Genomic DNA, 26,074 nt, shown 5'->3' with positions numbered 1-26,074 from the left:
GACAATGTCTATACTGTAGTGAAAGAACATTTACTTTATGAATTCTTATAATTATTCCCATTTTAAATTATTTTTTCAGATTTAAAAATACTTTATATTTTTGTAATTTTGTCATAAAGAGTACTCTTGGCATTTTAAAGTAGCTCTTACCAAAAGACTATAATTTTTAGGATGTAACGATTTTATTACAAGGACTTTATCAAGCAGTTCATTCAGGTAACCTACTGTATGTTTTGTGTTTGTTGATTTAAATATGGTATACATCTTATTTTCAGTGTGCGATTCTCTCACCAGCATTTAAAGTGCGTGAATTTTCTATAACAGACCTTGTTCCCTATTCAATCACATTAAGATGGAAAACCTCTTTTGAAGATGGAACTGGGTAAGTTACTTTTAAGGCCTTGGTTAGAGCTTGTTGTAAATAACCAATTGAAACAACTTTCTGAACTAGAGGAATTTACGCTTCTAAAACTCTCAAAACTCTCAAATACTTTTTTTTTTTAAAGATTTTATTTATGAAAACTCAAATACTTTTGAATAAAATGTTAGAGAAAAGGAACTATAAAATATCATATAATATGTAAACCATGATGGCATATTCTTAATATTTTATTATAAAGTAAATCATTCTTATTTTCAAATAAAATCACAATATGGAAATATAAAAACTTAACCTGCATCTGCCCTACCCCAACTCCTACTTAGCCCATTTTACAAAGGTAGCCATTGTTAATAGCTACACTTATATTTATCCATTTTCTTGAATATCCAAAAATAAAAGTTGCACTTTTTAAATACATACATCATTATCCGAGTGTTTTCCAGTGCGACTTCCTTTTTAAAATGTCATATATTACCTTTCCATGTCAATAGATAGTGACTGTTTTCTCAGCAGTTGTGTGTGCCATAATTAATTTAATGAATACACACTTAAGTCTTATTTTTTCTGATTAAATTAGTGCTATTAGGAACATCCTTGTACACATTTCGTTGTTTAGTTGGGTTTAGTATATCTGTAAGATAACTATATAGGACCGAATTGAGCATTATTATAACCAGTATTGCCACACTGTTCACCAAAAAGATTATACCAATTTATATTCCTTTTAACATTGCTAAATTATCTGTTGCAGCTCATTTTCTTCTATGCTTTTAAAGATAACATTCTGAAAGTGAAAATAAGTACTTTGTTAATAGATTTGCATTTCTGACTTTCATGAGCCACAGTCTTTTCATGCTTTTATTGCTTAAGATTGAAGTAGCTTGCTTCCCTACCAAAATAAAAATTTGTGTTTCCAATAATATATCTGACTAGTTTTCAGAGCTTAAAATTTGTACAAAAAGGTAAACCTGTATTTAGCTTTTAAAGTTACTTTTAAAATTTTGTTCTGTGCTCTATACATCCACACCCCCAAGAAACTAAAAGTTTTACACAAATTCTGAAACTATAGATCATCAGTCTGATGTGAATGTTTTGCAGAACATTTAAATGGCATGTCCTAATGTCAATTTTGAGGCAAGAAATGCTGTTCTTTAAAGTTAACTTCAGAGGCGCCTGGATGGCTCAGTTGGAAGAGCATGTGACTCTTGATATTGGGGTTGTAAGTTTGAGCCCCATGTTGGGTGTAGAGATTAACTTAAATAAACGTTGTTTTTTTTAAAGATTGTATTTATTAGAGAAAGAGAGAGAGGTTATGAGCAGAGTGAGGGGCAGAGGAAGAAGCAGACTCCCTGCTAAGCAAGGAGCCCATTGCAGCATTCCTTCCTAGGACCTTGGGATCATGCCTTGAGCTGAAGGCAGATGCCTAATCCACTGAGCCACCCAGAGCCCCTAAATAAACTTTAAAGAAGATAATTAAAGTTAAGTTCAGTTGAAGATACAGTGATCCAGAAAAGTATTTTAAGAAACATATGGGGAGTTAAATTGAAAAGTAAATCTATCCTAGTGATTACAATAAGAAAGTAAAAGATAATGTAGGTTTTTGAAAGCTGGGATAGAGGGCAAGGTCCATGAATATGAGATTTGCAAACCTTGCATAATGAATAGGGTAATGGTATAGTATTATAGAGTAAGATTCTGGGCCACTATAAACAATAGTTTAAGCTACTTCTGTTAAACTGTTTAAGAGTGGGACTTCTTATGTAGATTTTTAAACTTCCTTTACTAGAGAGGAAGAAATACGATGTTATTACATCAGTTGAAGAAGTTGGAATATGGAAGTATCAGTGCAAATTTATAAAGTTGACAGCTGTACCGTGGTTATAGTAGAAAATATCCCTGTTAGGAAATACACACTGAAGTACTTAGATGTAAATAGGGCTGTAATGTATGGTATCACCCTCCACTGGTTCTGAAAAAAATACACATGTACATAGAGTGTGCACTTAAGTGATGAGAAAAGAGGAATAAAATGCTGGCAGTAAATCTAGTTAAAAGATATATAGGTGTTGTTCCTTGTTCCTTGTGCTGTTATTTTTGCTTCTTTCTGTAAGTTTGAAATTAGTTTCAAATTATTTTAAAGGGAGCTAGAATTAAAAGGGTTACATATGACAAGTATTTTGGAAACTGATAGGATTTGGTCCACAGATGTGAGCATAAAACTACTTCCTGTATTTTGGCCTCAAAATATCTTATCTCGGTTCATTTTTCTTTTTTTTTGTAGGATAAAATTGTCTCATGACAGACATTCTAAAAACTTTGAGCCATAAACCTATCAAATTATATGTTCATAGCAAAACCAGTAATTCTTTATCTTTACATTTGTGATAGAGGTCTTTAGAATTGCTGCTTTTGAATTAGGAATCACATGGATTCTCGATTCATAGACAACTTTCTGTTTATTTTGAACTATTTTCCCACTTCATTTTAGGGAATGTGAAGTATTCTGTAAGAACCATCCTGCCCCATTTTCAAAAGTCATTACTTTCCACAAGAAGGAACCATTTGAACTAGAAGCATTTTATACTAATTTACATGAAGTGCCTTATCCTGATCCAAGAATTGGTAAGAGAACTCAAGAAAAAAATTTCACAAACGTTTGCTTTAGAAAATATATTAACATTTGAATCAAGTAATTAATAAATTGATATTTGAGATAAGCTAGCACTGAAAGCTATTCATACTTTTTCTAAACATGCGCTTTTAGTACTCACAGTTTATCCTGGACTAACAGCAGATCTGAATATTTTTAATTCATTTTGACTTCTCTATTTAAAATGCCCTGTAATTTACCTGAAAGATTTGGGTAAGGGTCATTTTTTTATGGAAAAACTCCTTTAACAGTAAGTTGAAATTGTGCTGTTAGACTGACTATGTAGTCTGAGTTTAAACTTAAGTTCCCTGACAACAACTAGAATACATATCATTGGATCAATACAAAAGTGAAAATTGGGGACTGTAATAACTGTTTTAGCTGAGTAATCTTTTTTAGAGATATAAAACAAAGTATGATTTTTATAACATTTAAGAGAAGGAATAATTTATAATTCTTTAAATTTTCTATTTGTATTGCTTTTATTGATAGACTAAAAAGGGAACAATCTGAATATCTCAAATATGTTATTTAAAGCAGTAGAAATAAGTTAGGGAAGGTGGAATTCGTTGCCTTTGCTTCTGTAACTGAGTGGCTCAAACAGAATTTGTTGTCTCCAGTTCTAGAAGCTAGAAGTATGAAATCAAAGTGTTGACAGGATTCCTTCTGAGGGTTTTGAGGAAAGGATCTGCTCCAGGCTTCTGTCCTTGGTTGGTAGATGGCCATCGTCATGTTCACATGACATTTGCCCTATATGTGTATCTGTCTCCATATAAGGACATCAGTCACTGGATTAAAGTCTACCCTGATAACCTCATTTTAACCTGATTACCTCTGCTAAGACCTTGTCTTCCAAATAAGGTCATCTTCTGAGGTACTTGAGAATAGGACTTTATATTAATTTGAGGGTAAGGGTCTCAATTCAACCTGTAACAAAGGTCAACCAAATTTTTTACTTCAGTTTTTCTGCCTAGTGTCCTTTCTCCTATAGATATCATTATATATTATGGATTTTTAAAAATAAAACAGCAGAAGGGCACCTGGGTGGCTTAGTTGGAAGCGTTGTGTGAATCTTAATCTTGGGGTTATGAGTTCAAACCCCATGTTGGGTGTAGAGATTACCTAAAAATAGGTATTTTAAAAGATATAATAAAATAGTTTCTTAAAGTGAAAAGTTAATATCTCTGTAGGTATTAGTGACTGAATAACTTAGCAATTTTGTTATAGGGTACATTTTTTAAAAATTGCTTTATTTGCTTTATTTGTGACTGAATAACTTAGCAATTTTGTTATAGGGTAAATTTTTTAAAAATTGCTTTATTTGCGAATTACCAAGATGGTTATGATTTGCAAAACTTTGGAGCAAAAGGATAATTTCCATTTTTATGGAAAGCTCATAAATTGAATTTTGTTATTTTGGTTTTAAAATAGCAATTTATAAAATACTTAAAAGCTCTGTTGCCTTGAGTCAAATTGTCCTTTGTTGAAATTCCAACTTAACTTTGTCCTAGCATTGATGATTTTGGGCAGGCTGCTTAACCCTTCTAATTCTTAATATTAGGTCCATTAAGATATAAAAAAGAGGTGATCTAGGGTCAGTGCATTTTCCACAGTAGTTATTCTGGATATAATTTATGATTATTTGCCTTCATCTAAAAGAATGAATGAATAAATTAATTGGAGGCTCATGTTCTGATGGAAGCTCTTTTTTCCTTAAGGGAGCTTCACTATTCAGAATGTTTTTCCTCAGTCTGATGGTGATAGTTCCAAAGTGAAGGTTAAAGTTCGTGTTAACATTCATGGAATCTTCAGTGTGGCCAGTGCATCAGTAATTGAGAAGCAAAATGTGGAAGGGGATCACAGTGATGCTCCTATGGAGACAGAAACTTCATTTAAGAATGAAAGCAAAGATGATGTGGTATGTAGAAAGCCTATTTCAAGGTTCCTCTAATAAATAGTTTCTTAGTTATAACTGATAGCTTAAAAGTTGAAAATATTAATCTCTGAGATTTTACTGTAAAAATTGATATAAACTTTTTAAATAAAAGCATCAAAGAATGATTTTTTAAGTATAATTTTAAATGCTGTACATCTTTCACATTTTTAAACTCTTTAGAGGTTTTGCATCTTTTTTTTTTTTTAAGATTTTATTTATTTATTTGACAGACAGAGATCACAAGTAGTCAGAGAGGCAGGCAGAGAGAGAGGAGGAAGCAGGCTCCCCGCTGAGCAGAGAGCCCGATGCGGGGCTCGATCCCAGGACCCTGAGATCATGATCTGAGCTGAAGGCAGAGGCTTAACCCACTGAGCCACCCAAGCACCTGAGGTTTTGCATCTTTAATAGCCCTACATGAAACACATGTGTTTGGAGTTGTATTTCCTAAATTCTTTTTTATTTCCATTAAAAACATGTATTATGGCTAGCTTTTTAGCTTAGAGATAAATCCATTCAGACTGATACATTTTGAACTATACATGTACCTTTTTTTAGATTAAAGTACATGCTTAATGCTATTTTTCTGGGCTTAGGAGATATCTTGGTATTTGAACATAAGAGTGTGCTATACATTCAGTAATGTCAGTACAGATTTTAGACTGTTTATTTCCTTAGGAAAGAGTTACATGACCCTAAGACTATATTACTCTTCATATACTTTAGATGCAGGAATCTAGGAGAACGTGATATTTTCCATTACATAAAGGTTTCATCTTTTTATATAAGTACTATTTATAAGTTATTTTTAATGGGATACTAGATTTTGTTTTGGAAATCTGCCCTAGATTTTTTGTGTTTTGTGTATATTAAGAATGGATTTTGAGGGTGCCTGGGTGATGTGGCTCATGGGGCATCCAACTCTTGATTTCAGCTCAGGCTGTGATCTCAGGATTGTGAGATCAAGCCCTGCGTTGGAGAGTCTGCTTGAGATTTTCTCTCCCTTTGCCATTCCTGCTCATGTGCCCTCTCTCTCTCAAATAGAAGAATAAATCTTTTTTTTAAAAATGGATTTTGTTTTGTTAAATTTCAAGACTGTTTCTACCTTTTGTGAAGTTTGTCTCTTTGTTTTTATTAATACTTACACTAAAATCTTCCACATTGATCAGAATTCTGCTGCTGTTTAAAGTACCCATTTACCCATTTAAGAAGGATCGTGGCATTTTCTTTCATTCTTCTTCCCATGTATTATTTTGCTATTGTATCTTTCCTTGAACTGAGGAGAAAAGAAGTGTCTTAATCTGTTAGTAAAGAGTATAAATTTTTTATAATTAATGTAAGACTAGTTTTTTTTTGAAAAGTTAGTTTTCTTAGTTGTAGTTCATAATAATTTGTCAGACATGTACATTTAATCCATTAAGATTTATTTTTACTAATATTGAGAGCACTCTTTATGCCATTAGGATGAGTTTTTCATAACTATTTCAGTTTTCTTCACTTCTTTTTCTTAATACTCTATGCTGAGACCTTTATTTCATTTTCTGTATATAGCAGATCCTAGGCACTAAAAACAATAATTTAGCATCCATTTTTCTGCCACCTGCTGCTTTTATTTTGTCTGTGGGCTTGAAAGAATGATCTGGATGTGGACTTAAAAGATTGTACCTGTGAATAAAGGGTATGAAGTTATGACAGCTGCTTTGGCCATTCAAGAGACTGACTTGCCTACACAAGAGTGTTTTGGCTTATAGGAACATTTCCAGGTAGTTGATGTCCCCATATAAGGGATTTCTTCTAGATAAGTAAGATGTTCCTAAATATTCTTTCTACAACATACATAATCAAGAAAAAAAGAAAGGTTAATATTGTGGATCATATCCTTGGCATATTTAGCAGGCATGTACCATACCTATTATCTCCTTTTAAATCCCTACCATAGCTGGATATAGTAAGTGTTGAATAAATTGTAGTTCATTTCCAACGCATTGCTAACAAGGAGTGATGTTTGAGTGTCCTGTGTAGAAAACATCCTGTATGCTGTATTTATTTCTTAATGGTTTTCTCTAGGATTTTTTAAATTCTGTATCCAGAAGTTTAAGAGCTAAGTCTTACATACCATTATAAAGTTGTTTCTTCCTTCTTCCCAAAAAATGTGAACCAAATCAGAGTAGACTTTGGAATTTAATTGTTTCAGTTTTAGAGGGAAACTAAGAGGGTAGTAAGTTCTTTTTACTCTTCCCTGTTTGCTGACACTATTGGCTTTGACGTAAACCCAGTATGCAGCAGGAATCTTTTTTGCTGGGGGGGCTTTTCCATGAGTTGATTTATGAAAGATTATTTTATGGGTCTCTTTTTTTTTTTTTAATTAAAAATTAGGATAGCTTTGGTTTTCCCAAAAAAATCAACAGATTACTGACTTTTCTTCAATATAAAGATACCTCAAAATTAATATTTCTAGGTATAAATATATATGTGTGTATATATATATACACATACATGTACACATATATATATTAATATATGGTCATGCTAAGAAGTTATCACAGCTTTGTCTTTGTCACAAAAGCAGAGATCAGAAAGACTATATGCCACTTACTGTACTAATATACTTTGATTTTATTATTCCCCAATTGTTGACCATTTTTTCAAAATATCTGATTGCTTATATGTACGAGGCACTGTTTTAAGCACTGAGAATACAGTGGTAAGCAAGGAAGAAAAGGTCTCCATCTGTCTTTTAACACATTCTAATGGGAAAGGACAAGCTGGAAACAACAAGATACCATTTAAATATAAAGGAAATTAATGGGGGGGGTGGGATGCGTAGTGGAAATTAACTGTGTGGTAGTGATCAGGAAAGCCTCTGTGAAGAAGGAACAGGTAAGCCAGCCTGAAAGATAAGAAAGCAGTTTGAAGGTAAGGTGTGGGTAGATGTCTGGGCTGAGTGAGCAACAAGTATAAAGCCACTGAAGCAGAAAGCCCTTTTTTGTTGTAACAAATGTGCAAGGGTAGCTGATACATGAGATACAGGAGTGGAGAAGCTGGGGAGAGTGGCAAGAAAGGTAGATCAAGGGACAAATCCAGTAAAGCCTTTATATAGTTCATGATAATAATTCTGGATGTTATTCATTTTTTTTTTTTTAAGATTTACTTATTTTAGAGAGCACAAGCTAACGGGCAGAGGGAGAGAGAATCTCAAGCAGACTCTGCACTGAGCATGGAGCCTGATACAGGGTTCAGTCTCATGACCCTCAGATCATGACCTGAGCTGAAACCAAGAGTTGGATGCTTAACCAACTGTACCACCCAGGCACACCTGGATTTTATTCCTAAGTACTTTTTATTCAGCAAATAACTAAAAGCACTAGAATATGTATATGGATATAGCAGGGAACAGAAAAATGATCTGGACCCTCATGCAATTTTAAAATCTGTTAGAGAAGCCAAAGTCTAGAAGCACTTCTTTTAATTTCCCCACCATGGATAATATTTGTACGAACCTTCTCAAATCATTTCAAAAGGTTAACATATTACTCTCAAATAACATTTGTAAGCTGTACAATTTCTACTTTTTTTTAATATATCTGAAATTTTAATATATCTGAAATATGATCATTTTGCAAATGATCATATCTTTTATGTATTGTTGCCAGTGGCAGTACTCATCATACAGTTCTCATCACCTGTACAAGTGTGAATTTGGTTTTTATTCCCAATGGCATGACTAGGCAATTGCATCCCCTTGACATCAGCAAATTGTTTTCAAGACCTTTCATGGAAGGAATTCAAGTCCTGGTTGCTGTTTGAAAACTGACTCCTTTTGGTGTTCTAAAGAAAACACTATCATAGGGGTGCCCGAGTGGCTCAGTGGGTTAAAGCCTCTGCCTTCAGCTCAGGTCATGATCCCAGGGTCCTGGGATCGAGCCCCACATTGGGCTCTCTGCTCAGCAGGGAGCCTGCTTCCCCCCTCTCTCTCTCTGCCTGCCTCTCTGCCTACTTGTGATCTCTGTCAAATAAATAAAATAAAATCTTAAAAAAATACCATCATAAAACTTACAGAATAAGTATCAGGGGCTTATAAGAAAATATTAAGAGACCATACTGGAATAATTTTTAAACAAATGCTGGGTCACTGATGCTTTTGATGGCAGAGAGGACAGTATTTGTAGAAAAATACTTAACAACTGAATTAACTGATTCAGAGGAGTTGAAAATTTGAATGTGAAGTTTTAGAAATACCTTAACCACTTCATATGATTTATCTTTTAGAGATAAATATATACATGTTAGAAGAGCTCTTTCAGTAAGTATCAAATAAAAATGCTAACTGATCAAGCATTTTGGCCACTTAATTGAAAGTATTTTTTTTCTTAGTATTTCATGAAGTAGAGTTAAATGTATTTGTGTCTTCCTACATTGTACCAACTCACCACTATATCATTTTTTTTCACCTTTTTTCAATCAGGATCAGGGAAATTCTACAGTTGGAAGTTGCCTGGGGGTAGGGTGGGGTGGAACATCAGAAATATTTGGCTTTCTAAAAAAAAAAAAACTTTTTAAAAGATTCATTAGAGGGCAAGGGGAGGGGCAGAGACAGCATCCACAAGCTGACTTACTTACTTAGGGCTTGATCCCAGGACTCTGAGATTATGACCTGAGCCAAAACCAAGAGTCAGCCACTTTCTCCACTGAGCCACCCAGGCATCCCAGAAGATAACTGACCTTTTAACTACAAAGAAAACTGGTTAAAAGATCTTCTAACTTATTATTCTCTTTGCCACAAGTAAGCATTTCTTCATGATAGCCTTCTGAGTATTTTATATTTGCTTAACTCCAAATATATAAGAAGACTTAAATTATACTGATTCCTGAAATCCAGGCATCTTTTTAGTAGGATGGCCATATAAGGTTAAGAAAGACCAGAAAAATCTATTACTTGTGATTGTTTACCAAGTAGAGTTTATTTTAACTGGTTGAAAGTTTGTCTTTTAGACATTAAAAAATCTTTGAAGTTTACTTTGTAATAATTTGGAGACATCTACTTTGACAGTTCTGATGTATTGGGTATCTTACTACATTTTAAAAAAATGAACTTACGTAATACATGTATTTTTTATCTCATTTTCCCACATTTAGTTCTTTAAAAATATTTTTCAAGTCAAATTTAATGTTCTTTTTTTGGTAAGAAATATCTTTCAAGTCAAATTTAATGTTCTTTTTTTGGTAAGCTTATATTTGTGAATTTTGATTGGTGACTTTAACTTGAAAACCATTTTCTGTTTCTTTTGTAGTTACTTGACCACAGCTGAATGAAACTGTTTATTCACTTACCATCAAATAGATCTTTTTCTTTTGTGTGTTAATCTTTTTATTTGTAGTTTTTCTCATTTGGAAAACAGCCTTCTACTTTACATTCTTCACACATTACAATTTTGAACACTTAACACACTGTTTATTTTTTAAAAATAGAATAAGGAGGACACTCATGTTATCAATTACATTTTTCTATCCAGGATAAAATGCAAGTTGACCAAGAAGAAGGAGGGCATCAAAAATGTCATGCTGAACACACCCCAGAAGAGGAAATTGATCATACAGGAACCAAAACAAAGGTGTGTTTTACTGTTTTTGTGGTTGTGTCTTTTTGAGATTGGTATTTTGAGTAACGTATTTACTTTATACTGCATGCTTTTAATACACTTGATATTTTAAATCTTAGTACTCTGGAAGTATAGAGGCATATAACCAGAATAAATATAATTCTATGAGTTTATTATAGAGGATTTTTAAAAGAATGAACACTAACAATGTAAGTAAAATTATCCCTTTGGTGAGAAAAAGAAGATGCATTTTTCAGTAATTTTTTTGTGTGTCGTTAAAAACCATATAATCCCAGAAAAATAGGAAATATAATAAGCTAAATGAAGAAAACTTACATTGTCAGTAACCTCACATCTCAAAATTAACCACTCTTAGCATTTTGCTGCGTATTATACAATATTTCCCTTTGTGCAAAAAATATATATATATATTTTTTTGAAGGTAAAACTTTAAAGGAGAATTCTTTTATTGAAAGTCATCATTTTACTGAGACAGTTGTTGCCAATAAAAGGGAGAGATCCCGCTCTAAACACCCAGATGAATGGGGCTGCAGTTCTAAATAATCATCTTCAACAGGTCTGTCTAACCTGAACAGAATTTAATCTATATTGGTTAGTTGTAGGTTATTTGTAGATCTTTTCCAGAGGTTATAAAGATCCTGTTTCAAGTCCTAGGCTCTCCAGAACAAAACAAAAGAACAACAAAACAGTTCTAGGCTCTCTGTAATTTAAAAATTAAAGCCTATTTTTCTAGATTTTCAATTTTTCTTGGTATTTTTTGTTTTAATTGTTTAATATCTTAAGATATAGTTTATATACTGTATAGTCCACCCATTTAAAGCGTACAATTCAGTGGTTTTTAATACACTCCATTTTATAAATGTAATAGTGCAGAGTTTTGCAACTATTACTATAGTCATTTTTATAGTGTTACCATCACTCAGGAACTGCCCAACTGTTTTTCCAGAGTGGTTTCAGTATTTTATAATCTTGTTAGCAGTATATGAGGGTTCCAGTTTCTCCACATCCTCACCAATTCTTATTTTCCTTTTTTTCATTATAGCTGTTGCTATTGAGTGTGAAGTGGCATCTCATTTTGGCTTTAATTTGCATTTCCATCCTGGTGTCTTTTATGTAGAAAGATGTAGTGTATGCAGTGTATAAAATACTATCTATATAAAAGTAGTATTAAGTACAGTAGATGGTAAAAGTTTTGATTTTACTTTTTTGTTTCATCTGAAATCACTTTTAAATCTTTTTTTAAGCTGGTTTTATTTTACTTCTTTTGCATTTCTCTTTGCAGTCAGCTCCCTCAGACAAACAAGATCGATTAAACCAGACTATTAAAAAAGGAAAAGTCAAGAGTATTGATCTGCCTATTCAGAGTAGCCTGTGTAGACAATTGGGCCAAGATCTTCTCAACAGCTACATTGAAAATGAGGTATATAAATTTGAGTTGATACTGAAATAAGTGGTAGTGTAGTCTGAAATTTTTGTAAAAGTCAATGATTATGACCCCCCTCCTCCCAACAATTTGGGTATCTAGTCCATAACTCCTAAGGAATTATTAAGTCATTAACTGCTTTATTTTAGACAAAATACTGAACTATGTTAATGTCATGTACGGTAAGCTTTCATCAGAGTTATGTGAAAAATATGCATTGTCTCCACTATAAAGAAAGACCACTCTAATACTAAGGGTTCTTATCCCCTGGTACTTTGTCTTTAGCAGTAATACCCAGCAGACATTGTATGGGGAAGTATTAGCAGCTCCCCTCTTCTAATGCGTTCTTAAAGATAAGGCTCTATTCAGAATATTTTCTGACTTCTTAAGATCTATTGTCATTCTTGAAATTTTCTTTACATGTCTAATTACATATATCTAATTTTATAGTCTCTCAAGGAGAAGAGTTTTGTTTCTTGACTAGCAGTTGTGTAAGAAATAATTTTATTTTTAAACCTTCTGTTTAAGTAGTGGTCATGTCTACAGGCTTGGCTAGTGTTAGAAAGTCAGTTTTCTTTGAAGCGCCCATATTCTCCTCTTGGTGCACATTATTCTGGGAATTTCTTCAGAGAATTTGACTTTATAATGTTTGCCCTGTTTAGTACCTATCTATATTGCCTGTTCATTAACTATTAAGTTGAAGCCAGCATTCTTGGAGATCATAAGTAATTAAGAATTTGTTTTGAGACAGATTAATTTTCCCAAAGGAATAAACTGTAGGCAAGTACTGCTGTGGCAAATTTTGTGTATACGATTTTTTTTAAGGTTTTAAAAGAATGAACACTAACAATGTAAATTCCAAAAGTCTGTACACTGTAGTCTTCTGTTTAAAATAGTGTGTTTCTGTTAAAGTGAAAATTTTGTTTAGGTATTAACAATTCTCAGATTCTTTATTTCTTTGCGTTAGTTATAACAATAATCATATTTGCTAAACCTCTTAAAATACACTGATACCGTATTTAATACTCAAACCTGTGAAGTGTAAGTACTGTTAGAGATTTATTTTTTACAGATGAAGAGACAAGAACAGGTAGCCTATTGAGTTGTAACCTTTGAGTTGCATCTGGGTAATCTGTCTCCAAAGCTCAAGATCACCACCACTATATTATATCCCCTTCCAGAGCTAACATTTATTCAGCACAAGTTAGGTGCTAGGCACTATACTAAAATTTTATGTGAATTATATCAATCTTACTAACAGCCCTAACAGACAGATAGTTGTATTCTGTTTTAGGATAAGAAAACTGAGGCTTAGAGAGGTTCAGTGAACTTGCTGTGATCTCAAAGCTAGTAAATCGGGAGCCAAGGTATTGAACCCGAGTATGTACAATGACATAGTCTATGTGGGGTTTTTAAAATAGCTTTATTGAGATATAATTCACATACCATACAGTTAACCCATTTAAAGTGTAGTTTGGTGGCTTTTGGAATATTACACTTATCTTTTAAATTTAAATGTATATAACATAAAATTTGTCATTTGACTAATTGTACAGCAATTCAGTGGCATTGTTAAATTCAAAGTTTTGTGAATTGTCACCACTGCCTATTTCTTTTTCATAACTTTTTCATAACCCCAGAAAGTCTGTAATCATTAATAACTCACCATTCTTCTCTCCCTGCAACCCCCAGTAAATTCTAGCCACTTTCTGTCTCTGGATTTGCCCATTCTAGATAAATCATATGACTGTATTCATATAATAGTTGTCCTTTTGTGTTTGGTTTAGTATACTTTGCAAGTTTTCAGGGTTCATGTTGTAACATGTATCAGAATGTAACACCTTTTTAGAATAGAGTAATATTTCATTGGATATATATGTACATTTTATTTATCCATTCATCTGTTAAGGGACAACTGAGTTGTCCACCTTTTGGCTATTGTGAATAATGCTGTAGTGGGCATACAAATAACCTGTTTTGAGTTCCTGTATTCAGTTCCTTTGGTTATATACCTAGGAGTGAAATTGCTGTCATACTGTAAATCTTTGTTTAGCTTTTTGAGGAACCACCAAACTGTTTTATATAATAGCTGCAGGATTTTACATTCCCAATAGCAATATGCAAGGGTTAAAAATTCTCTACATCCTCACCAGTGTTGTCCGTTTCTTACAATCCATTTCTTTTGATTATAGTCATTCTAGTAGGTATGAACAGGTTTTGGTTTGCATTTTCCTGATGCATATTCTTTTTTTTTTTAATTGAAGTCTAGTTGATATGCAGTGTTACTTTAGTTTCAGATATATAGCATAGTGATAAACTAGTCTATACATCTTGCTCACAAGTATGGTTATCATCCCTCACTATACACTATTATTATACTATTGACTATATTCCCTATGCTGTACCTTTTTATCCCCATGACTTACTCATTCCTTAGCTCTAAGCCTGTATTTCCACTCCCTTTCACCCATTTTGCCCATCTCCCCACCTAGCTCCCCTCTGGCAACCATCAGTTCTGTTTCTATTCTTTCTTTCTTTATTTGTTTTTTTGATTCCACTAAGTGAAATCATATGGCATTTGTTTTTGTCTGACTTGTTTCACTTAACATAGGTCCATTTGTGTTGTTGCAAATAGCAAGATTTCATCCTTTTTAATAGCTGAGTAATACTCCATTACATGCCCCCCCCCCACACACACACAACCCATACCTTCTTCATTCATCTTTCAGTGGACACGGGTTTCTTCTCTATCTTGGTATTGTAAATAATGCTGCAATAAACAGAGGTATATACCTCTAATTATTTTTGTTTTCTTTGGGCAGATAGATACCCAGTAGTGGAATTATTGGATCATATGGCACTTCTGTTTTTGATTTTTTTGAGGAACCTCCTTACTGTTTTCCACAGTTGCTGCACCAGTTTATATTCCTACCAACACTGCATGAGGATTCCTTTCTCTCTATGCCTTTAGCAACACTTTTTTCTTCTTTTTGATTCTAGCTATTCTGACAGGTATTAGGTGATAGATCATTGTGGTTTTTATATGCATTTCCCTGATGACTCTCCTGCATATTCTTAATAGCAGCTAATCTAAACATTTTGAATATAGGGGAAGATGATAATGCAAGATAAATTAGAGAAAGAAAGAAACGATGCTAAGAATGCTGTTGAAGAATATGTGTATGATTTTAGAGACAAGCTGGGCACGGTCTATGAAAAATTCATCACTCAAGAAGTAAGTCTAAATTTTAAAATTTTTTATTAGAACTCTTTGTTTGAGGGGCATCTGGGTGGCTCAATTGGTTAAGCATCTGACTCTTGATTTCAGCTCAGTTCGTGACCTCAGATTTGTGAGATCGAGCTCCATGTTGGGCTCTGCGCTCAGTGCGGAGTCTGCTCTCTTCCTCTCTATTCCTCCTTTCTACTTGCACTCCCATGCACTCTTGCCCACTCACACTGTCTTCCTAAAGTAAATCTTTAAAAAAATGATTTGACAATGCTAATACGAATTATATAAATAAACATACCAAATGTGTTACTGTTGTCCTTCTCCTTGAGCCACATTTAGGAATGGTAATTAGTTATTTCTCCCAACTGCAGAACTATAGTGAGAAACATGTTTATGAATAAAAAGCCAGAGAAATTGAAATTTAATCTTTTATACTTGAAAAACATTCTGTCCTTCTTTGATAACTTTTATTTCTAAGGAATTTTCAGTCAGTGTCTTTTAAATGTATAATTAGGACTTGAATAAACTGTCTACGATATTGGAAGACACAGAAAATTGGCTTTATGAAGAAGGAGAAGACCAACCTAAACAAATTTATGTGGATAAGCTTCAAGAACTAAAGGTAAATTTTTTAAAGTCCATGTTAGTTTTCAGTAGAACATGAAATTTTCCTAAAAATTATTCTGTAAAAGCAAAGTCTATTTTTAATAAATATATTAGAAAATAATAAAGCAAGATACATGTAGGAAGAAATGTTCTCTAATCTTAAAAGCATTTTTGGAGGGCAATAATGCTACATAATTGTAATCAAATAATGTATAATTATATTTTTTTAAGATTTTCAGATATAAATATGTAGCAGATGATTGAGTGTTACCAGTTTTACATTAGCCATATATTTCTGAGATGTCATTAAGAACAGATTTGTAAACCTAATCCCTTCTTACCCATTAGAGGTTACACCCTTTCTCTACTTCTCTCTTCTTCACTGTCATGATTTTGAGGAGTAATATACTGCCCTATTGTATTTTCACATTGCAACTGAGGGGGACATCTGCCAGTGAAGAAATTAGAAAGTAGCACTCTTGCTCTTGAATGTCCTTCCACAAAGAAATAAGGAGATGTGGCCACCAGGTCTCCCTTTTCTAGGTCCAATGGTATGATTTTAAGAAAAGACCATAATTACTGCTTTCTGCTTATCTGCCCTACCCTGAAAAAAGTAGTTTTAAGTTCACATTACAAGGATGATAGGAAATTTGTCTTTTCTTCTTCTTCTATGTGGATCATAGCAATACTTTAATGTTCACATAATTACCAGGGGCTCTTACTAAATGTAGACTATGATTCAGTATATATCTGAGTGATGGGTCCGTGATTATCTATTTTTAACAAGCTTCCAAGAAATTCTGATGCTGCTGGTCACTGAGCCATTCTGAGTAGCAAGGAAAAAACATAGATGACATTGATAATGATTCCTAGGCTATGGGAAAAGGCAGACCTTTAGGACTGGGAGAGGTGGGGAGTATAAGAGAAGTTACTTAAAAGCAAAGTTAGTATCTTGAAAAAGTTAGAACTGTCTTCATGCCAGTAAATTACTTCCATATGGAATAATTAAAAATCAACTAGAAAATCTAAACTTAAAAAAAACTTAAAACTTAAAACCTTTATCTTTATCTTTATCACATTTTATCTTGATGGTGGTGTTACTCCCCATCTCCCTAGAAGAATGTATATATTTTGGGAGGTAGGAGCAGCCAAGCAGCTGAGGCCAGTAGAAGAAACTGAAAAACCCAGCAGCTCTCAAAAAGGATTATTTTACCCCAAATATATAAGTAACCATAGAAATGAATGTTGTAGAAGGCTTCACAGGCCTTAGTTTTTTGTTGTTGTTTTTTTTTTTTTTTTTTTTTGAGATGGTTAAAAAATACAGTATTTGGTCCTTTTTTCAAAAACATTTACAGTAAGGGGCACAAGGTGGCTCAGTTGGTTAAGCATCTGTCTTTGGCTCAGGTCATGATCCCAGGACTCCTTACTCAGTGGGGAGTGTAATTCTCCCTCTGCTCCTCCCCCTCTTGTGTGTGTTTGTGTGTGAATGCGTGCGCACGCACGTGAGTGTGCGTGCACACACTTGCATCCTCTCTCTCCCTCTCTCCCCTCCCCCTGCTCATGCTCAAACATGCTCCACACCCCTGCGAGCTCTCTCTCTCTCTGATCCTCCCCCTGCTCATGCACTCTCTCACTCCTGCATGTGTGCATCCTCTCAAATAAATAAAATCTTAAAAAATTTTTTCAATTAAAAATATGATGTAAGTAGACTAAAGGCAATATGGTATCCTGGAACAGAAAATTAGGAAATCCACATGAGGTCTGGAGTTCAGTTAATAGTAATGCTCCAGTGTTGGTTTCTTAGTTTTGGCAAGTGTATGTTCTATGGTGGTACAAGATGTTAACATCAGAGGAAAGTAGTGAGAGGTACTCGATGCTCTATTATTTCCTTTATAACTTCTCTGAAAATCTAAAATTAATCTAAAATATGTTGTTTTTTTAAGTGTATAAAGAATAGAAAAGAAAATAGGTATTTGTTCTTCTAATGCATTCCCCTCCTCAAAGTTACAAGGGGCTGTTAAAACATTTAGAAATTCCTCACTCCAAGCATTTGGGTTAAGGGCCAGAGGTTTTTTGTTGTTGTTGTTTTGTTTTTTTTCTAAGTGCTGTACTCATAGATCCAGAATTTCTACCTAATTAATAAACATAAATGATACTCAATAAATACTGAATATCCAGAAATTCTAATAATCATGTTGTTTACAGAGTTATACACAGAAACTTGGTTTCAAATACATGAATTCTGCATGGAGTATTGTCCTTATGGTCTAATTATTTAATAGTTCTGTAAACTTTTAACACGTAACTTTGAAGGAATTAAAAGTACTGTCTTGTTAAAAACTTTTCTGTTAACTTTTTCTTTTAAAAAAATTTAATAGAAATATGGCCAGCCTATTCAGATGAGGTACATGGAACATGAGGAGAGACCAAAAGCTTTAAACGACTTGGGAAAGAAGATTCAACTTGTTATGAAAGTGATAGAAGCATACAGAAACAAGGTATGAAAACCACAAAGCCAGCTGATGATGATGGCATGTGGGTAGTACATCGTGGCAGTGGGGTAAATCTGTAAGTTCTCAGCTACAAAGCGAGTGCAGTTGTTGCCACCAAATTTTGGAGACCTTGTGCACCAAACTTAAGACTTTTTTTTTTTTATTAGGGGGCGCCTGGGTGTCTTGGTCATTTGAGCATCTGACTCTTGATTTTGGCACAGGTCATGATCTCAGGTCTTAGGATCGAGGTCTATGTTGGGTTCCATGCTGAACGTGGACCCTGCTTGGGGTTCTCTCTCTCCCTCTCCCTCTGTCTTCACTCCCATCCCTGCCCCATGCATGTACTCTCTCACCAAACAAAACAAAACAAAAAACCCAAACAAACAAAAGTTTTATTTATTGGAAAGTCACCGATAAAGGGTACTTACACTCCTAAAATACAGTGCAGGTATATGATTTTAATCTATTAAAATTCCTTAGGTGTATGTGGTTTTAAAACACATTATCACTATTCTCCCAGTTTTTTGGCTTTGGAGTACTCTTTCATTCCATTTCCCTTTATTTTCCACGTCCAATCTGTAATCCACATTGCATTGCCATTTCTTTTTGGTCCTGTGACTACCATCTTAAACCATGAATTCTTAGATTGTTTCCTATATGGGGTGGCTGCAGTTGTTTTTCAAACAGAATGTCATTATGTAATTCTCCTTATCAACAACTTACCATGCTGTTCTGCTGTATTTTGAGAATTTTCTGTCTAGCTTGCAGTATGCCTTCTTATTTCTCTTTATTCCCTAACAAATTCAATTCCGAACAGCTTCTTTGTTGGCTAAGTATTGTTCCCTTGAATATTCTCCACTAGGCATTTTTTGGCAAAACTGACTTCTTTAGAAAGCCTTTTCTTTTAAAAATGCACACAGAGGGGTGCCTGGGTGGCTCAGTGGGTTGAGCCCTCTGCCTTCGGCTTAGGTCATGATCTCAGGGTCCTGGGACCGAGCCCCGCAGAGCCCCGCATTGCATCGGGTTTTCTGCTCAGCGGGGAGCTTGCTTCCCCCTGCCTCTCTCTCTCTGCCTCCCTCTCTGCTTACTTGTGATCTCTGTCTATCAAATAAATAAAATCTTAAGAAAAATAAAAGGCAATACCTCAAAACTAAAGTTAATTAAAAAAATGCACACTCATCTTTTTTCTTTCTCCCTGTCTCTTCAATTCTATATAATTTGTATATGGCTTCTTTGCATGGATATGTGTGAGGTATATATTCAATAAGAATCTAAATCTTTTAAATAGAAATTATTAATTGATGCATTAATTGATATAAAAATCTGTTACATTAAGTAAAAAATTTTTAATAGGATGAAAGATACGATCACCTGGATCCCACTGAAGTGGAAAAAGTTGAAAAATATATCAGCGATGCCATGAGTTGGCTGAACAGTAAGATGAATGCACAAAACAAACTAAGTCTCACTCAAGATCCTGTGGTGAAAGTTTCAGAAATAGTTGCAAAGTCAAAGGTAAGTTACCTACAAAATTCTTTTTTTAATGGGTTCAAGCATTAAACATTTTTAATGGGAGCTGTTCTTTGAGAAGTCATCAGCTTGCAAAAGAACTTAGAGAAACAAGTTTAAGGCTAATTTTTAATTAAAAAAAAAAATTCTAGGTGGGACATCCCTGTCCCTTGATTTAGTCACATACACAAGGCTGTTTTTTATATTTTAAGTGTAATCCAGAAAGAAAGAAAGCAATGTGATAACTTACTGTTAAATACTTCAGACTTTTCTAGATTAGATAAGACTTCTAAATCTCCATAGTAGTAAAACTTTGTAGTATTGGTCTTTGACATCATTTGAAACCTGTAAAATTCTGTGGTAAATCTTATTTTTGAGATAAATTTCCCAGTCTAAAAAACATTACCCATGAAAATACAAAAGATTATCATAGAAAAGAACACCATGAAAAACATGGAGACAAATTTTGTAATAAAGATAAGCATCTTAGTAGAGAAATGAGAAAAACTATTGGATGGCAATTGACAAAACAAGGTTATACATGTCCAATAAATATATATGAAAAGGTGCTCATCCTCATCACATTCTTCTCCACTCATCTTTTTTCATCTGATTCATGGTTTTGTGTTTACATTCATAATCTTTGTCATAAGTTGTCAAGGGTGCAAAGACTCGGATGTTCTCCCTTAGCAACTTGGTTGAATTTGTTAAAGCATTTTGCATCAGTATATGTTTAGAAATTTAAAGGACGTATATGTACCCTTTAACCCAGAAATCACAATTGTTCATCCTAATTCATCCTAAATTGATCATTGCACAGGGATAGGTACATAAATACCCTTGCTTATTAATTAGCAAAAAATTGGAAGAAACACATACCTGGCAGTAAGAAATTAGATAAATTGAAGCATCCATTCAACACTTTGCAATCATTACATTAATTTTAGAGACAGAGATCTATCTAGATAGAAAGATGTGTACAACATATTGCATGAGAAGGGAAAGATTACAGAACCTAAATGACATTATTTCACTGTATAAATTAGCAAGCATCTTCACAGATCTGTAGGCTTGTAGGTATGTGTATGCATGGACATACACCTAAAAGGACATTCACTAAAATGTTCATGTTAATCTGTAGAAGATGGAATTTCAGGTGCTCTTTCTTTTTTTTCTTTTGCTTTACCTAGTTCAGTATGTTTTCAAGGTTTTGTTTTTGCTTTTTTTTAAAACAATAAACGGGTATTTTTAAAATCAAAGCGAAGTATTTTCCTTTTGAGAGAGTTTTGCAAAGAAACCATAATAATTTACTCTTAATCAGATGTAGTATGGTAAGAGCAGTTTCCCCTAGGTTGTTGACTCCCTATCTTTCTGTCCCTATCCCGATCTCTGTGACACTGGTCTTGGGGATTTTAATGGTCTTTTATTTCTGTGTTAAAAAGAAATAAGCAAAGATAGAGAAATTACATTGTACTTACTTTAAATTATTGAGTTGCATATACATTCATGACTTCATTTTCCTTCAGCATAGTTCTACAGGTCCACTTATGAAAGCTGTTTTCATGTAAATACCAATTTATGAAATGTGTTATTTGATATAATTCTCAGAGCACTAGGCATAATTTAAAGGAATGAATTAAAAATTATTTCTGTCCAAGAAAACTATATTTCAATTATGAGGAACCAGTTTTTAGGAAGATTAGATACAAAGAATTTGGTAAAGATTGAAGAGTTCCTTGTCAGCATTAATATGCACTAACCCAGAAATAAATGCTTCATTGATGTATTTGAAGAAACTTGGTTATCTAACTGAGCTAACATAAATTCAGGAATATCTTATTAATGTGGAAATTTAGAAAATTAATGGTAATCTGTTCTGTAGTATTTTTAATATCACTTTTCTTCATGTCTTTTAGGAACTGGATAATTTCTGTAACCCCATCATTTACAAGCCCAAACCGAAAGTAGAGGTTGCTGAAGACAAAGCAAAAGCTAATAGTGAACATAATGGACCAATGGATGGACAGAGTGGGACTGAAACTAAACCAGATACAACAAAAGACAGCTCCCAGCATACTAAATCTTCTGGAGAGATGGAAGTGGACTAAGTCTTAATTTTACCTTCACATAATTCAAACAGTGCAAGCAACCACAAGGTCCATTCTTCCTTTTACATGTGGTACACACAACATATGTTCAGTTGTTCTTAACCACTTTTTGTCATTTGTTTTTTGGAGTAGTTTTGAAAAGTGTTCTATATTGAGTGCACCTCTGTTCATTTCCATTGCTGCTTATGTGAAGCTTTAGCTGCGTATAGATTTACAAGTCAGTTTTAGCTTTCTTAATACATGTTCTATCAAACATGCGAGACTGATATGTATTTGGCAACAATCTACCTTATTTATAGCTTCTACTTGGATAAACCTCAGCTCCTGTATTCAGGAGAGGATACTGTATTGCACTATTGTTGCAGAAGCATAGATTTAATTGCATCATCATTTTGAAAAACATTGAAATGGATGTGGTTTGAAGCCACTGAGGCACTGACTTTTTTTCTAGTTATTGTAGTTTATAATTTAAATATTAAAACAGATGATCTCATTGGTGTGCAATGAGAACTCCAAAGTGTTATCATCACATAAATGAAATAAATCACATGATGAAAGGGAAACACAATTTTTATGTTACGGTGACACCAGCAGTTTGCATCTTTTATTAGTAATATGGATTGATGTTTTCTGAGAGTAATTCAGTGTCATTTTCACTTGAAACTTCTGATCTACTTGTCCTGAAGACCAGCTGCTGCTAAAGTAATACTAGCCTAAAGATAAGAAGCATTATTGATGAAAATACCTTCATGTTAAGGGGGAAATTCTGTTGAACTACTCAGACATGCATCGGTGATGTTGATAGCCTTGTTTCAGTTTTAGTAGTTATTTTGGTTTTCTTAATTGATTTTGTTAATAACACAGGGTAGGGAGAAATGGGCACAATGTGTATCGCATTATATACATTATCACTGATTTACTTAATGTTAAGAAGTAGATAAACACTATTAAATAAGCGGTAATACTTGAAAAGAAGTACTTCTACCATAAGTCTTAGAAAATAATGCTTGTAATAAACTTAACTATGTTACATATCAACAGGCAAAATATAGAATGTTACATAAGTGTAATATGATATGATGTGATTAAATTATAGTTCCTGCTGTTACATCACCTATTCAGATGTTGGCTCCAGTTTTGGTGCTTCTTATATATATTACATGGGACAAAGGACTGTGAAATTAAGATATTTTAAGGACTTAATCTGTGCTCCATCACCAGACTTGTTCACATTGTTCAGTTCCTCCCAGAGGCTAGAAACTATTTTAAGTATAGGAGCAGACTGAAATGACTTTCCAAACCTACAAGAAGCCTAGACAATGCCATGGGCACTGGTGTTTCATGCTAATCAACTAGATTAACCTAAGTTAAAATTTTGAAAGGCTCACTTTCCCCCAAAGCTAAACCTTTATATTAATACTGACTTTTCATAAGTAGTAAAAATTGAGAGTTGAATATCTTTAGGGATAGTCATTATTTCTCAGAGATAGTTCTCTTAAGAGAGATTTTGTTTCTACAATGTAGTCTGCACTGAAAAGGAAAGTATGGAACAGTGCATTTTGCAGGGATTTTTATTCATCCTTTTTGAGGGAGATGTCCCTTTTTTGCATTAAAAAAATCATATAGACCCAACATATTTTTAATGTCTTCTAGTCTTCAAAATTGTCTTAATACTCTAAAGGTGAACTAATTATACCCATTAATAATGAAATACTTTTTTTTCTTTAAAGAAGTTACTTTTCCTTTATAGGTTAAATATGCAGGTTCATTTCAGGAAGAGCATCAAAGATAGGAAGGAATATTTCAACAGTAGACATTAGGGAGTTTATAGCTTTTGCTTGAGTTACAAGAAAATCTCCAGGAACTTCATTAGGAGCTATATGGCCCCGTAACTTCTTGTAGACAAATGAGGAAATAGCCCTTCTGCACCTGAGTTGTCTAATTATACTTGATATGTCCTGTTCCTTCTTTTCAGTTCATGTAGCTCTGTCTTAGTCAGATATTTAACATTCTAATTCTTGCAGTTATATAACACTTGACTTAACAAAGATGATATGTATAACTTTTCCTACTCATTCAACTTAAATATTTTCAAAAGCCCTTTAACCTTGTGATGTGGTTATTTATCAAGTATATTAATAAAGGAAAATATGTTCTCCTTAATACAGTTTTGGGTAGAAGGCATGGTTCAGTTTAATTTTAATCACTGAAATATGTTCAGTATTAGACAAAATTTTTTTCAGAATAAAAGGCCACTATTTTAGTATATGTGCTGCCGAAGCGAGCACGAAAGGCCACTATTTTAGAAGTTATTTTAAAAGACATAAAAAATTAGAATGTTTTCCTATAATCAAATATGAACTAAGTATGTAGAAAATACCTAGGATGATTAATAAATATAGATTAGTACACTCTGGAAAAGTGTAAATTGGTTTCAGAATCCAACTCCTGATAGTCCATAATACTGTGATCTTAAAAACAAAAATTGCTTAAATAAGAAAGTTTGTGATGTTTCAGTTCCTTAGCAGTATACAGAATTCTTAAGTTTTAAACAACTAGAAACAGCACACCAAAGAACTGGGCTTTTGGAATAAACAGATCATCTGTGTTTAAGAGTATAAATAATTAGACTTTTATTAAGGAATAAAGATTTCTTAGAGTTTCTTGGCCAATTTTTAGTATATTTATGATTATTTCCTAGATAGAAGTCTATATTAAAGTGAATTTGGGGGCTCAGTTTTCAATATAATAAGTGTTAAAGCATTTTATCCAAATTAGCACATCTTGAACTGTTTTGAGAAATTATCATCTTTTAAAGACAATAGGCATTCAAATACAGTAAACCAATTAGCTGACTTAATTTTGACCTGAAATAAATAGAACCATTCCTCCATTTTCATAAATTTGATTTTTAATAATAAACCTATAAACCTTCCCATTAGAATTTTTTTTAAATAGCTGATATTTGGTAGTTTACAACAAATGAAACCCTGGCATTGATCTTACATACAGAAGTAATTCTTAAATGACAAGAAAAATATAACTTTACCTAACATTTTATAGTTTTACAACCAATAACTGCAGTTCTAAGGTAAATGTTATTTTGTGGTTAAAACTTTGGAAGTTTTTTTTTTTTTTTTTTAAAGATTTTATTTATTTATTTGACAGAGAGAAATCACAAGTAGATGGAGAGGCAGGCAGAGAGAGAGAGGGAAGCAGGCTCCCTGCTGAGCAGAGAGCCCGATGCGGGACTCGATCCCAGGACCCTGAGATCATGACCTGAGCCGAAGGCAGTGGCTTAACCCACTGAGCCACCCAGGCGCCCGAAACCTTGGAAGTTTTAGGTGGAATCTGCCTTTGCGATATTTGATCCTACAAAATTAATGATAAGCATAACTTAATTTTATCAGTATTTAAAATCTGTAAAATCTGATGGCACTGATTAAAGTGAGCCACTGAGAACTTTTCAAATGACATAGTAGCAATGCTTATAAAGTGTGATTCTAATATTTTATTATCCTCTTACTCTACAGTAGATTTTAACTATCGTTTAGCAAACTAATCTTGAAGCAGTCAATTTCAGAAGACACTTTTTTTGATCAAAAAAGAAAAAGGTTTATAGTTACCTTTTGTTTTTTTCAAGGTCTTATTTAATCTAAGGTCTTACCGTTTTAAAGTTCCTAGGAAGCATATAATTTTTTCTTTCAATAATGTAACAAAACTTTGATGCAGATGAAAAAGACCAAACGAAACTCTTAACCAAAACAAACAAAAAACTTCAGCTGTTTTGCTTCCAATCTCTAATTTAAAAAAATACTAAAATTAATGTTCTTCCATATATTCCTGTTTCCCAAGAAAACAGCAGCTTTGAGTTTATAAAACATGTCTAAATTCTTTTCTTGCTAAATTCAAGGGTATTTGTTTCACACAAAAAGGGTCACCTGGAATTCTTAGAATATGAAACTGAAACTGCTTGGAAGACAACTTCAATCTCTCTGGCAGTGGTCAAGTATCTATTAGGTGGTAATTGTTCTTTCATCTTCCAGATCCCTAAGGACACATCCTCTAGCATATTATTAGAGTGGGTACCAAAAGAAAATGCGTATCTATTAAAATATATT

At 33.4% G+C, this 26,074-nt stretch overlaps 2 protein-coding genes across 3 annotated transcripts in view; one reads left to right on the top strand and one right to left on the bottom strand.

The window, feature by feature from the left end:
- The window catches only part of HSPA4L (heat shock protein family A (Hsp70) member 4 like), a 48,045-nt gene extending 24,975 nt beyond the window's left edge, over positions 1-23,070 (top strand). For both annotated transcript variants that reach the window (XM_082727562.1, XM_082727563.1), the window contains exons 11-20: positions 276-382; positions 2,871-3,004; positions 4,751-4,950; positions 10,479-10,577; positions 11,869-12,006; positions 15,119-15,244; positions 15,753-15,860; positions 18,223-18,342; positions 19,690-19,851; positions 21,762-23,070. In XM_082727562.1, the coding sequence (XP_082583688.1) occupies positions 276-382; positions 2,871-3,004; positions 4,751-4,950; positions 10,479-10,577; positions 11,869-12,006; positions 15,119-15,244; positions 15,753-15,860; positions 18,223-18,342; positions 19,690-19,851; positions 21,762-21,953 (1,386 nt within the window). In that variant the 3' untranslated portion in view covers positions 21,954-23,070. The remainder of the gene's footprint in view (positions 1-275; positions 383-2,870; positions 3,005-4,750; positions 4,951-10,478; positions 10,578-11,868; positions 12,007-15,118; positions 15,245-15,752; positions 15,861-18,222; positions 18,343-19,689; positions 19,852-21,761) is intronic.
- Positions 1-26,074, bottom strand: part of LOC309863077 (uncharacterized protein) — a 185,611-nt gene that overhangs the window by 119,993 nt on the left and 39,544 nt on the right. The window lies entirely within an intron of this gene.

The sequence above is a fragment of the Mustela nivalis genome (assembly GCF_964662115.1).
Source record: "Mustela nivalis genome assembly, chromosome: 4".
Lineage (NCBI taxonomy): Eukaryota > Metazoa > Chordata > Mammalia > Carnivora > Mustelidae > Mustela > Mustela nivalis.
The sequence above is the reverse complement of the archived record's forward strand: the minus strand, read 5'-3'. Positions and strand labels throughout refer to the sequence as shown.